At 42.8% G+C, this 13,584-nt stretch overlaps 1 protein-coding gene across 1 annotated transcript in view; it reads left to right on the top strand.

The window, feature by feature from the left end:
• The window catches only part of nav3 (neuron navigator 3), a 321,553-nt gene that overhangs the window by 242,735 nt on the left and 65,234 nt on the right, over positions 1–13,584 (top strand). Inside the window, 6 exon segments of the mRNA XM_061714666.1 lie at positions 327–450; positions 3,048–3,357; positions 4,918–5,330; positions 5,333–5,646; positions 9,864–10,289; positions 12,613–12,654. Of these exon segments, the coding sequence (XP_061570650.1) occupies positions 327–450; positions 3,048–3,357; positions 4,918–5,330; positions 5,333–5,646; positions 9,864–10,289; positions 12,613–12,654 (1,629 nt within the window).

Raw genomic sequence — 13,584 nt, forward strand, 5'->3', positions numbered from 1 at the left:
ATGCAACAGCTCAAAAAACAGTTTTAATAACACTAACCCAAATCAATATCCGAATCGAATCGGATTGAACCAAATCTTGATAATCAATTCTGAATCTTAAGAATCGGAATCGAATCGATTCTTGACATTTGAATGGATCCCCAGCCCTGATCAGAAGTACCACCTTGTGGTGAAGAAAACTGGTTGTGTCCAGATATTTACAAGATGGATGTGGTTGCTGTTTGACTCAAACTCAGAAGTGATTTCTGACTTTAGAAACATAACCGCTTCCTTGGTGATGTGTGGCATTACTCAGCTGGTTCCTGCTGTGCTCCTCTCCCCTGCAGCTGGGACGACAGCAGCTCGGTGAGCAGCGGCCTCAGCGACACGTTGGACAACATCAGCACCGATGATCTAAACACGCCCGCGTACTCTGCTGCCAGCTCATCACGCAAAAGCAAGGGAGTGCAGGTGAGGCCGCGCAGCCGCCGAGCATCCTTCCACTAACACTGTTCGTCGTACTAGTGACTATTCTGTACAGTGATGGGGATTGCAATATCCAGTACTCGAGTTGTAAAAAAACATCAGGGGGGATGGTGGATTTTATCATATGGGGACAGATAATTTGTGCTGATTACAAATAATATAATATATTACAAATAATAGCAGTGACCAAAACAGCTGCAGAAATACTGCAGGAATGACATAGCAGCAGTTAAATGCAGCCTTCTGTAAGCTTTAAATATCCACTGGGCTTACATCAAATACATCAAAACACAACAATAAAAAACACTTTTCTGAACTTATCAATATGACTCTGTCCTTCACAGGATAAGTAAAATGGATCACTGCAAAAATTCAAAATCTTAACAAGAATATTTGTCTCATTTCTAGTTAAAATGTCTCATTTTAGTAAAAAAAATCTCATTACAAATAAAACAAGACTCATCACTGGAAAAAACACCAATTTTCACCTGTTTCAAGTAGATTTTCACTTGAAATAGTAGAAAAATCTGCCAGTGGAACAAGATTTTTTTTAGATAAATCTTGAAAATTTACCTGAAAAAGGTGAGAATTGTCACATTTTTCTGGTGTTATTTTTCTGGTGATGACCCTAAATGTTGAAATAGCAGTAAAACCACATCCATTGATGAAATGACATAAGGGATGGAAAGGAGGGATGGCAGTTTTACAGGGGGGATGATTTTGACTGTTTTTATTTCAGGGGGGAGGCCATCCCCCCTCATCCCCCCTCAACTCCAGTACTGGCAATAACTACATTTAGGCCTCAAAACTACATATTAAAATATTAGTTAAGATTATCTGTCGAGTTTCAAGATTGTTGGGTTCCTTTGAAGGCCGATCTGTGAGTCAGCTCAGGGAGTTAACTATGAAAGGCAGTGTTCGGCTCTCCTCAGGGACTTCAGCTTTGTTCTGCCAAGAATCTTTGGCTCCTCATGAAATACTCAACAGACTGAGCTCTTAAGAGACTAGTGTTGCTAGGGAGACTGACCATCTGCTAAGGTAGGCTGGTTATGACTGTTCTTTGTCTTCATGTGGGTGTGTTTGAATGCATCCCAAAAGTGGGGATCTGTGCATTGCAGATTCCAAAGATAGCTGCAGGTTCGCACACAGACACGGAGGGGCCTGCTGCTCGGATGGTGTGTAGACGCATGCGTGGCTTTGTTACGAGTGTGTGTGTGTGTGTGTGTGTGTGTGTGTGTGTGTGTGTGTGTGTGTGTGTGTGTGTGTGTGTGTGTGTGTGTGTGTGTGTGTGTGTGTGTGTGTGATTGTTCTTGTTTTCATCACCTCATTAGGACCGTCGCTGGCAAATTCACTGACCTTTTTGGGACCATTAGTCTTAGTGGAGACACACGCCTGATCTCTATGAGCCAGTATGTCATCTTATTAAGGATAATTGCACAAGCTTGTGTGTGTGTTTAAATAATAATCTAAAGCAGAACAAAGGAACTTTTGCCATTTTTAGTTCAGGTGTATCCAAGGTGAAGATACTTTTACGACACTGTTTAAGATTTCCTCTCGCTCAGTCTTGTGCACGGTCACATTGTCCTGTACTCTTCTGCCATTGCCTTCTTAGTCACCTCTACTAGGATGTTCACTGCAGCTCTGTGAGATGGTTTCATTGGTGTTGAAGGGTGACATAGTGCTGCAAAGGCGTACACAGTTAGGACTGAGTCAAAAGATACTTCTTAGACTGCAAGAGTTTGACAACGCTTCCTAAAAGTTATTAGATTCTCCTTCAAATAAAGTTGAAGCTGAGATTGTAAAATGAAAAAAAAACCTTTGTGCTCTTTTAACCCTTTTGCTGTCTTCGGGGCAAGGAAGGAAGGAAGGAAGGAAGGAAGGAAGGAAGGAAGGAAGGAAGGAAGGAAGGAAGGAAGGAAGGAAGGAAGGAAGGAAGGAAGGAAGGAAGGAAGGAAGGAAGGAAGGAAGGAAAGAGGAAGCGAAGAAGGAAGGAGAGAGCAGGAGGAAAGAAGGAAGGAAGGGAAAAAAGGAGGAAGGAAGGAAGGAAGGAAGGAAGGAAGGAAGGAAGGAAGGAAGGAAGGAAGGAAGGAAGGAAGGAAGGAAGGAAGGAAGGAAGGAAGGAAGGAAGGGAGAAAACAAGGGAAGAAGACAAGGGAAGAAGGAAGAAAGGGAGAAAAGAGGAAGGAAGGAAGGAAGGAAGGAAGGAAGGAAGGAAGGAAGGAAGGAAGGAAGGAAGGAAGGAAGGAAGGAAGGAAGGAAGGAAGGAAGGAAGGAAGGAAGGAAGGAAGGAAGGAAGGAAGGAAGGAAGGAAGGAAGGAAGGAAGGAAGGAGAATTAGGTTATTTTGACCCGAAGACAGCACAAGGGTTAAAGTCTCTACATGCAGCTTAAACTTTAAATTAACTTTTGAGGAAGTGACAGGACTGTTATTGATTTTTTAACTGACAGATTTGACTCATTGTCAATATGCTGCTATACAAAGATATATACATTCCTCAGCTATCATAGTTTTGTTGTTTGGTTGAAACCACTCATTGATAAGTGCAAATGCTTTCTTTGGTGCCCACTTCCACCACTTCACAGTCCCAAAAAGGCAACAGATCCAAGCATGGCGAGCCGGAGGTGAGCAGCAGTTGGGCTGGAGCTGAAGACCTGAAGAAAGTGGAAGAGGAGCTGGACATAAGCATGGATCCTAGTAGCAGCTCTTCTCGGTGGAAGCCTTCCCCATCCTCCTCCTCATCCCAAACACAGGGCCAGTATGAAGATACTGGCCAGAAAGCAGCCGCACTGGCCCAGATGTCCCAAACGGGCTCATGGAGGAGGGGCATGACGGCCCAGGTGGGCATCACACCCCCCAGGACCAAGGGGAGCTCTGCTGCCCTCAAAACGCCAGGTAAGACCTGTTACCGTCTTTACTTCTAAAGTGCTTGTAGGGCGCTGACGGGCAGGATGCACCACCAAGGGAAAAAAAGGTCAAAGGTTTTGATTATGAGTTGGCTTAGACTAGGGCTGGCCAACCCTGGTCCTCGAGAGCCACACTCCTGCATGTTTTAGATGTTACCCTGCTTCAGCACACCTGATTCTAATTAATTTTCCTAATTAGCTTGTCATCAAGGTCTGCACAATTCTGTTGATGACACAGGTACTTGTATCATGGTGTGTTGAAGCAGGGTAACATCTAAAACATGCAGGAGTGTGGCTCTCGAGGACCAGGGTTAACCACCCCTGGCTTAGGCTATTTACACCCGGGTGCAAGTACTGATGCGTAGGCTATTTACACTAGGGCTGCAACTAACGACTATTTTAATAGTCGACTAGTCACCGACCATTGAAACGATTAGTCGACTAATCGGATAATTAGTATTTTTTTCTTAAATTTAGTATGAAGTTGCTTTAATTATGTGGCAAATGATAATAAACGCAAGAAAGATGGGTACTTCAATGAAAAAAATATGTTTTATTCAACTTCTTCGGACTGCATGCATTTAATTTAAAATACTTTTGTCAGGCACAGTCAGGCATAAAACGCTTAATATCTAACCAAGGCAAGTCCGTTTCGTTCAACACTCCAACGTGCTTTCTCTTCAAATGCTCGTGCATTACCGACGTGCTCCCGTGATAAGCAAGGTCGGCTTTGCAAACTTTGAAAGTAATCTTTTTATTTGCCGTATCCAGGCTAAAATGCTCCCAAACTTTTGAAGTTTTATTACGCGCAGCTGCTGAGATGCTATCGTGCATGCGCGACTCTCGGCAGAGATTGTATTGAAGTGAGACGCCTCACTCCGTTGGAAAAACACATCTGCCGACAATTGTCGACAATGGAATTCATCGTCGACAATTTTGGTTATCGATTTTTGCCGACCACGTCGACGAATCGTTGCAGCCCTAATTTACACCCTCCTACCAATATCCATGTATGCAATTTTAGGTTAAATAAATACCCCATGTAATGCCACATGGAATGGCTTCAAACCTACAAGCAGCTCAACAGTGATTGACAGGTATTCACACCACTTTTGATAAACTTCATTTAATCTCTTCAAAATATCTTATAATGACATAAGAGCAAAAATTGTTCATACAAAAGTGTGAGAGCAGACGTTTGCCTGGCTCTATTGTTTGACATGGTTCCAATTTTAGAGTGGTGCAAATAGTCACTCCGTTATAAGTTTTGCCTTAACAATGTTTAACTGGACAACTTAAAAGCCTGATTGTAAGTAAACATGCACAACAACAGGAATCGTACCAGTCATCGATGATTTTAACTTTGTGCTTTTCTACATAAAACAGTACATTCAAGTATGCTTCTTACAGATGTTCTTTGCACAAAGCTTCTGACTTAGTTCACACTAAATTGGCTTTTCCTGATCTCAGTCACCGCAGGAGGGGAAAAAAGCTGTTTGGCTCATGAATCTGCTGAGAGTAATGCTTTTGTGTTGATCCAAATCGACAGGCAAAACTGATGACGCCAAAGCCTCAGAGAAGGGCAAGGGACCTTCCAAGAGTTCAGCGAGCATCCAGCGCTCACCCTCGGATGCCGGGAGGAGTAGTGGGGATGAAGGCAAGAAACCTCCGTCTGGCATTGCACGCCCACCCACCACTGGCTCCTTTGGGTATAAAAAGATCTCTGGTCCCCCAGGCACCCTGATCACAGCTAGCGGCGCAACCCTCGCCAGTGGCTCGGCGACCCTTGGCAAAGCGCCCAAGTCCTCGTCTGCCCTGGGCAAAGGCGCAGGCATCGGCGGCGTGCGGAAGACCAGCCTGGATGGCTCGCAGCCCCAGGATGACGGCATTCTGCTCAGCTGCAGCGGTTCCAAAGTCACACTGCAGTACCGCTCCCTCCCCCGACCGGCCAAGTCCTCCAGCGGGGGGTGGCGGCGGGACGCAGCGGGCACCGCTCCAGCTCGAGCAGCATCGACTCAAATGTCGCCGGCAAATCCGCGGGTGGGGCCGCCGCGCAAGTGGGCGCCAAGCGCAGGGACGGAAAAGTGGGCTCGGACCGCTCCAGTCCCATCACCGTCAACCAGACGGATAAAGAGAAGGTGGCGGTTACAGACCAAGACCAAGCAGCGGGACTCTCCACCTCCCCAAAGTCCAGCCCCACCTCCAGTTCAGCCGGCCAGTCCGGCCTCCGGCAGCCGGGGTCCAAATACCCAGACATTGCCTCTCCCACTTTTCGCAGGTCAGACACACAACACACCCCTTCATCCTTTCTTTGTGTCGCTGTCGCTCACTTTGTGTGTGTTTCAACCATTACGCCACATTCTTTTTCTGCAAACTGTTTATTGGCTTCTTTAAGCATGCAGCAATGAGCTCAGAGTCTGTTTTCTTTTAAAAGTCACCTCTTGCCTTGAGTCTATCAGTGACTGAATTATGGTTGTTTTTTCATTTCTTTGTTTTTACTTTTATGATAAATGTTTATCGTGCACATACATGTTTTCCTGTTGTAGGCTGTTCCCCCCCAGCTTGTGTAATAGTAAAATTTACTTCACATTACTTAATCCTTGTACTGTCTTTGGGTCAAAACCTAATTCTCCTGCTCCTTCTTTCCTCCTGCTCTCTCCTTCCTTCTCCCTACCTCTTTCTCCCTTCCTCTTTTCTCCCTTCCTTCCTTCCTTCCTTCCTTCCTTCCTTCCTTCCTTCCTTCCTTCCTTCTTTATTCCCTTCCTTTTTTCTCCCTTCCTTCCTTTCTTTCTTTCTTTCTTCCTTCCTTCCTTCCTTCCTTCCTTCCTTCCTTCCTTCCTTCCTTCCTTCCTTCCTTCCTTCCTTCTTTCCTTGTTTTCTCCCTTCCTTCTCCCTTCCTTCTTTCCTTCCTTCCTTCCTTCCTTCCTTCCATTCTTCCTTCTTTTTTCCCTTCCTTCCTTCTTTCCTCCTGCTCTTTCCTTCCTTCTTCCCTTCTTCTTTTCTCCCTTCCTTCCTTCTTTCCTTGTTTTCTCCCTTCCTTCTCCCTTCCTTCTTTCCTTCCTTCCTTCCTTCTTTCCTTGTTTTCTCCCTTCCTTCCTTCCTTCCTTCCTTCCTTCCTTCCTTCCTTCCTTCCTTCCTTCCTTCCTTCCTTCCTTCCTCCCTTCCTTCCTTCCTTCCTTCTTTCCTTACTTCCTTCCATCCTTCTTTTCTTCCTTCCTTCCATCTTTCTTTCCTTCTTTTCTTTCTTCCTTCCTTCCTTCCTTCCTTCTTTCCTCCCTTCTTCTCTTCCTCCTTCCTTGACCCGAAGACAGCACAAGGGTTAAAGCAGAGCCGGTCCAAGGCATAAGAGAACTAAGCGGCTGTTTAGAGCCCCGTGACCACTAGGGGGCCCCCAAGAGTAAAAATAAAATAAAATAAATTATTTTTTATGTGTGATAAACAATATTATGTTAACAGACTAGAGTAGATACTGCTGGCATATTGACTAGTTTAGTTGCAGTTTATTTAAAACCAAATTTAAAGTAGTTAACGTGTTTACAGTAAATGGTTTATAAATGATCTATTTGATTATTTAGTTTCTTTTACTAGGCCTACACTGTAGATGACACTCAGTATCACACTTACTTATGTACTATATCACTTTAAATATTAAGTGTAAATCAACCCCAGGCCGCTCTTGTAGCTGAATTTGCTCCATTTCAGATTAAAAACCATAGATGTTAAAAACCTGCCAGGCTGACAGTAGGATGATGAAACAACACTGCTGCAACTGTGCAGCTCTTTCACCTTTTATCTGTTGCTTCTCTGTGTGGCCAGTAGGGGCAGTTGCTGACTTTTATATTAATATAATATTAATTGAAAGATTTTTCTGCAAGTTTGTTGATCTGTTTTCTGCTTCCATGGTCTTAATCACTGTGGATTACAATCTGACTACAACAAAAAGTTTATAGTGGGTGTGAAGGATCAATAATCAGTATTATTGGCAGTAATAGAGGGCCCCAAAATCACATTTTGCTTAGGGCTCCATGGAGGCTTGGGCCGGCCCTGACTTAAAGATTCTAACATGTATATCCACTTACCTGGACGCACCAATAACTATCAAAGAACTAATAAATCATATTTGACTACTTTTATAGATAAATTGATTAGGGGAATATGCTTGACTGCACAGCGAAGGTGTGCCGTTACCTGACTGCTCAATGATGTAGTTGATAGTCCACTGCAGACAAGATTTATTTTTACCCAGAAGATGAAAGTGTGATGGCTCAGAACTGACAGGTGACAGCAGGTTTTCAGCAGCGGCTGGAATGTCCAAACATCTGTCTTATCAGATTTCGTCAACCTGTTTCATCATGCATGTACCCAGGCCTTTACTTTGTGGAGAACGTGTCACTGATACATTTAGAGTGAATCTCGCGACGACAGTTTGAAAACAGGTGCTGGAAGAGCATCGGGCTCCCTGATCATATCTCAAAGATTGCATGGGGTCAAGCGAATAAACAGATTAAGTTATTTAAAGTTGCCATATCATGCTCATTTTCAAACATTGAATTTTTATCTCTGACACCTGTAATGCTGATTTTTCACCCAGCTTAATACCAAACGCCTTCAGTTATTTCAGAACATTAAGGACGAGGAGAAGCTCTTTCTGAAAACAAGCAGTTGGCTCAAGTGTTTTCTGATTGGTTGATTTCCTGGAGCCTTGTGGATGGGCAGAGCTAACGGCTTATGGCCTCCTGATACCATTCAGACACTCATGTGTGCTTCATATCAACACAATCAACTCCACCTTTTCATCTTTCCCTGTAAATGACAACAACACCATAAACTCTTCCATAGAAGCTCAAACTAGAATCATATTCTGTCTTAAACAGGATTTAATTGCAATTCAGAATATAATAATGCATAGCACAAGAGAGATTACATCTGGATGTACCTGTTCAGTAAACATGATGCCCTTTTACCTGCTACTGTGTGACATTATGGATGTGTCATCTTCCATTCTCTCACCATCTGTGTATGTTTTTCTGCATACGACCATGTTGATAGATATAGAAGTGGGAAATGCAGCAAAATGTCAGCTGAGTCAGAAAAAGCCTGCCGCCAAGAAATCCAGCTAAAATGCACACACACACACTGGTCTCCAACACAACAGTTTACTTATGATACACTCATGTTCCAAACGCTGGAACAACACTGACTTTCAGTTTTAGCCTTTCCACTAATCCAGCGGCGCACTGGGGCTTGTTCAAGAAATCCTCTGAGAAGTGTTGCAAAAACAAGAAACATGGCTGGCCTAGAAAAACAAACCGCTGGGCCGTGGTCAGCCAGCTTTTCCTCACAACCAAGAGCACATTTCTTTTGGAAACATCTTGGAAACAAAAGTAAAAAAAACTTTGTAAGAAGTGCTAGCAGATCCACCAAGTTGGAAAACATATCCAACCCTTGCTGAGCAGTCATGCAGTGTATGTTTTCAAAACACCACCAAACTTCTTCCTCTTGGGATTGTCACTACAAGTATAGGGAAATACAAAGAAATTCTGCCCGCTATGACATCACTGAGAGCCGATGTTAGAAAAAACTCTCCAAAAGTGCGTGTTCTCAGCACATTAAAATGACAAATGTAAGTAATTTCTGAGCCTCCAGTTATAAGGAATAAGACAGTTATTCATCACAACGCTAAAGATTACTGTTTTAAAGCAGAATATGGCCACTTTAAAGTAACAGGTTGAAACAGGCTAAGTTTGAAAGCAAGATGTGTTAAATGTTTACAGCTGATTTCTACGGAGGAGTATTAGAGCCAGGCAGGAGAAAAAATATTTGAGAGGGGAAGATTTTTTTTTGTTTTTGTGCACTTCGAGAAAAAAGTCGAAATGTCGAGAAAAAAGTCGAAATGTCGAGATTAATGTTGAAATATAATTTCAAGAATAAATTCGAAATTTCGCCTTTTTTCTCAACATTTCAACTTTATTCACGAAATTTTGACTTTTTTCTCAACATTTTGAATTTTTTCTCAAAATTGTACTTTAACATTAATCGCAACATTTCAATTTTTTTCTCGAAATTCTACTTCAACATTAATCTTGACTTTTTTCTCAAAGTGCATAATGAAAAAAAAATCTTCCTCCTCTAAAATATTTTTATTTTTCTCCTGCCTGGCCCTAATACTCCTCCTGATTGCATTAAATTAATGAAAGTTGAAATTTCCAGGAGAGAAAAATAACTGGGAATCATTTTAAATGTTTTTTTAAGGTGGACTTACAATGAAATTTTGGGATGTTTTAGAATTAGAAAAGAAGAGCCTGTGACCAGTGCAGCAATAGAGTATAACTTGTATTATATGTATATTAAGCTCTTGAGATGACCACAATGTAATCAATTTTCTCAACCTAAAGTACACAAAAGTCCTTCATTTTTCCAGTATGGAGCTTGCACATGCTCATCACTTGTTCCTTGAGCATTTCTAAATGACTGCACCCACCTCTCTACCCCCAGATTGTTTGGTACGAAAGCCAGCAGCAAGGCCAGCTCCCCGGGCACGCCCGACTCTGGCAAGTGCCCGTCATTACTGGGCAGCCCCCACGGCACGCTGGCGAGGCAGGCCAGCCTGGACTCCCCCTCCTCGGGCACGGGGAGCCTGGGCAGCGCTGGCGGCCTGAGCGGCGGCAGCAGCCCGCTGTACGGCAAAACCCCAGACCTGTGCACCGACTCCCTGGCTTCCAGCCCCGCCTCGGGCCTCTCCCTGCCCTCCAACGCTCGGCCCTGGCCCGCCTGTAGTTCATCGGCCGGCAGCAAGGACACTCTGAGCTGCCAGAGCATGACCAGTCTGCACACCAGCTCTGAGTCCATTGATATGCCCTTGGGCCACCACGGGCCCAAGGTCACACGCACCAGCAGTGTCAAGTCCACCCTGTCTGAGGGGTGAGTAAATACGAGGGAATACGATTGGAAAGAATCGTATTCATTGTTTCATTTGCGAACAGAGACATAGACCACGGTTACATGATGTTTTTTTAATTCGGAATGAATTATTCCGAATTAAATAATTCCGAATTAAACTATTTTCCTTCGTGTTTACATGGAAATAGTCTTTCCGAATTGAGGTTTATATAAAAAAAAACACGTTTGATCGGCTTTATCCAATTCAGCTTAAGGTCTGGGGGTTGGGAAGGTTCTGATTGGATAGGGAGGCGGACCGGAAGTTATGTCTACCGGAAGTTACATCTACCGGAAATTACGTCTACTGGAAGTTACATCTACCAGAAGAAAAACAAACTTAGCTTAAGCTGGGCATACACTGTGCGATATTTTGAATCGTATGAGACTGCCCCATCTCACACTGCACGACTAGATCGCTGAGTTCAAAAGTTCAGAGCCCACGATTTATGGTCTCACACTGTAGGACCCGATGCTCGGATGCTCCGTCTGCTCACACTATACGATCATAATCCTCCCGTCGGACTTCTGTGTACTGGAACTTGAGGCCGGTTTTGGGGCAGGGGTGCGCTGTGCCCACCCAAACGTGCGTCCTGCCCACCCGATCAAAGGTTATGGGGATCCTTTATTTTTTTATATATATAAAAAAAATCCCCAAATATCTGTGCTGTTTCTGATTGGGTCGGCACTGCGCATCATTTTTAGACACCACAATGAACGCAAACCGCAAAAGTTGTGTCTCGGCGGAGGGAAGTGTTCAGAACAGCGCAGAGCGCACACTAAAGGCTGATTTATGGTTCCGCGTTACACCAACGCAGAGCCTACGCCGTAGGCTACGCGGCGAACCGCACCGTACGTGGAAATGCAGTCTTTTTTTGCTATTAAAACATGATTTGTAATGTGAATTTGCAACACTTAAACTACAAATAATAGTTTTTGACGTGACATCAGAGATTGCGCATGCTCTCTGTGAAAGGATGAGGCCAATCGGGTCGTAGCTGCTTCAACTGTGCGATGCCTTCACGAGGAGCAACCAGGATTTCAAACACGCTTGATTTTCTTGCGACCTCACGATTTGTGATCGGGAGCTCGTCGTGAGGTGTTAATCTGTCGTCGTGAGGTGTTAATCTCTCGTCGTGAGGTGTTAATCTCTCGTCGTGAGGTGTTAATCTCTCGTCGTGAGGTGTTAATCTCTCGTCGTGAGGTGTTAATCTCTCGTCGTGAGGTGTTAATCTCTCGTCGTTACCCCACGTACACTGCACGAGGCACGAGCAACGATTGGGTCGAAATCCGTCCCGATCCAAAAAATAGTCGCGCAACTGGAAAATCGGCTCAAAACGAGCCGATAATCGCACAGTGTATGCCCGGCTTTAGGTTTTCTGCCATCTGTTCTTTTAATTATGTCCAGGTTCTCCAAGCTATTTATTAAATAAATGGTCTCTGCTCTTGACCACCGTTTACTGCGTGCTGCATCTTGAAACTTTGTTTGGAAAACCAGCCCAGCGCGGAATATAAGCGTCATGGAGACAGACGGGCGAGGGAACGAGCAGAGAGAAAGATTAATTTAAAGAGGAATGAGTGTATACATGATCGCAGAATTAATCTATTCAGATTTAAAATCGGAATAAACCAGCCACTTACTTTGGAATTAAGTTTAATTCGGAATGGCCATTTTAATTCGGAATTTCGGAATTTAAATCGGATTTAATTTTAATTCTGAATTAAAGAGGAATTAAACTTCTCATGTAAACGCACTGAAAGAGTGTCTCCCTCCCCTAATGTGTAGACAGCAGTACAGATGAAGCCTAGATAGTTACGGTGATTACTAATAACACTGAAGTAAATAGATACAAATCTCTTATCCGGCACATACAGTATGTTTTTCCAGTGGCTTTGGTACTCCAAAAGATTTTTTTAACAATAATGTCAAGAGACAATTCAAAGCCATGGCAGAAAAACACAAATACACACGAACACAAACCAGTTAGATCATTTCAGACTCATCTGTTTCAGCGTGTCCATTGTTTTGTCCACACGCTGCATGCGATGCATCACAGAACATGCAGGGCCTTCATGTCCCTTATTCTTACTCCCCAATGTCTCAAAAATGAAACAATCAGCCCCAATAACGTCCTGATTCCTCTATGTTGTTACTGAAATGCAAAGCAGTATCTTAAAGTGTTTCCATTTTGTACGTTTGCTGTCAAAAGTCAAGTTTAAACAATATGACCAGTTGTTTTTGAGTGTATCACAAAAACTAGTGTTTTCTGTTGGTCATCTAATCAACTCATCCTCTGTGTTTTAACAGCATGCCTCTTGACAGAAATACGCTCCCCAAAAAGGGACTGAGGTACAGCACCCATTGTCAATTGTCGTGTTCACCCGCATTGATCCTTGTTACACGTTTGCATAAAAGCACTCCCTCAGATGTCAAGCATACTCTCCATCATCTACATACAACCTGTTGCAGTCATTTCCCACAAAGTAACACTCAGCAGCTCCAGGGTTTGAGAAAGGAATATATTCATGTGTTAAACTAATTCAACAACCAAACAGTGACACGTTGTGGTGACTCAGGTTTAACACCTAGTTAGGAGCAAATACGTTAAAAGGTTGTTCATGACAATAAAAGTTAAATGTTTACAGCTGATTTCTACGGAAGAATATTAGGGCCATGCAGGAGAAAAAATATTTGAGAGGCGATTTTTTTTTTTTTAATTTTATTTTATTTTATTTTTTTTTTTATTGTGCACTTCGAGAAAAAAGTCAAAATGTCGAGAAAAAAGTCAAAATGTTGAGAATAATGTTGAAATACAATTTCAAGAATAAAGTCAAAATTCCGCCTTTTTTCTCAACATTTCAACTTTATTCACCAAATTTTTACTTTTTTCTCAACATTTCGACTTTTTTCTCAAAATTGTACTTCAACATTATTCTCGACATTTCGACTTTATTCACGAAATTTTGAATTTTTTCTCAACATTTCGACTTTTTTCTCAACATTTCAACTTTATTCACCAAATTTTGACTTTTTTCTCAACATTTCAACTCTTTTCTCAAAATTGTATTTCAACATTAAAAACATTAACATTAAAAAAATCTTCCTCCTCTAAAATATTATTTTTATTTTTCTCCTGCCTGGCCCTAATACTCTTCCGTAGATTTCCAATATTTAAATTAAGGGAATTATTAAGGCAGCCCAATATGTAGCTAAAAGCATTTGATGCAATTGACGGTTTGACTAATTCAGTCCGACAAAAACCAGATGATTTCTGTCTGA

This window comes from Cololabis saira, chromosome 23 (genome assembly GCF_033807715.1).
Source record: "Cololabis saira isolate AMF1-May2022 chromosome 23, fColSai1.1, whole genome shotgun sequence".
Classification (NCBI taxonomy): domain Eukaryota; kingdom Metazoa; phylum Chordata; class Actinopteri; order Beloniformes; family Belonidae; genus Cololabis; species Cololabis saira.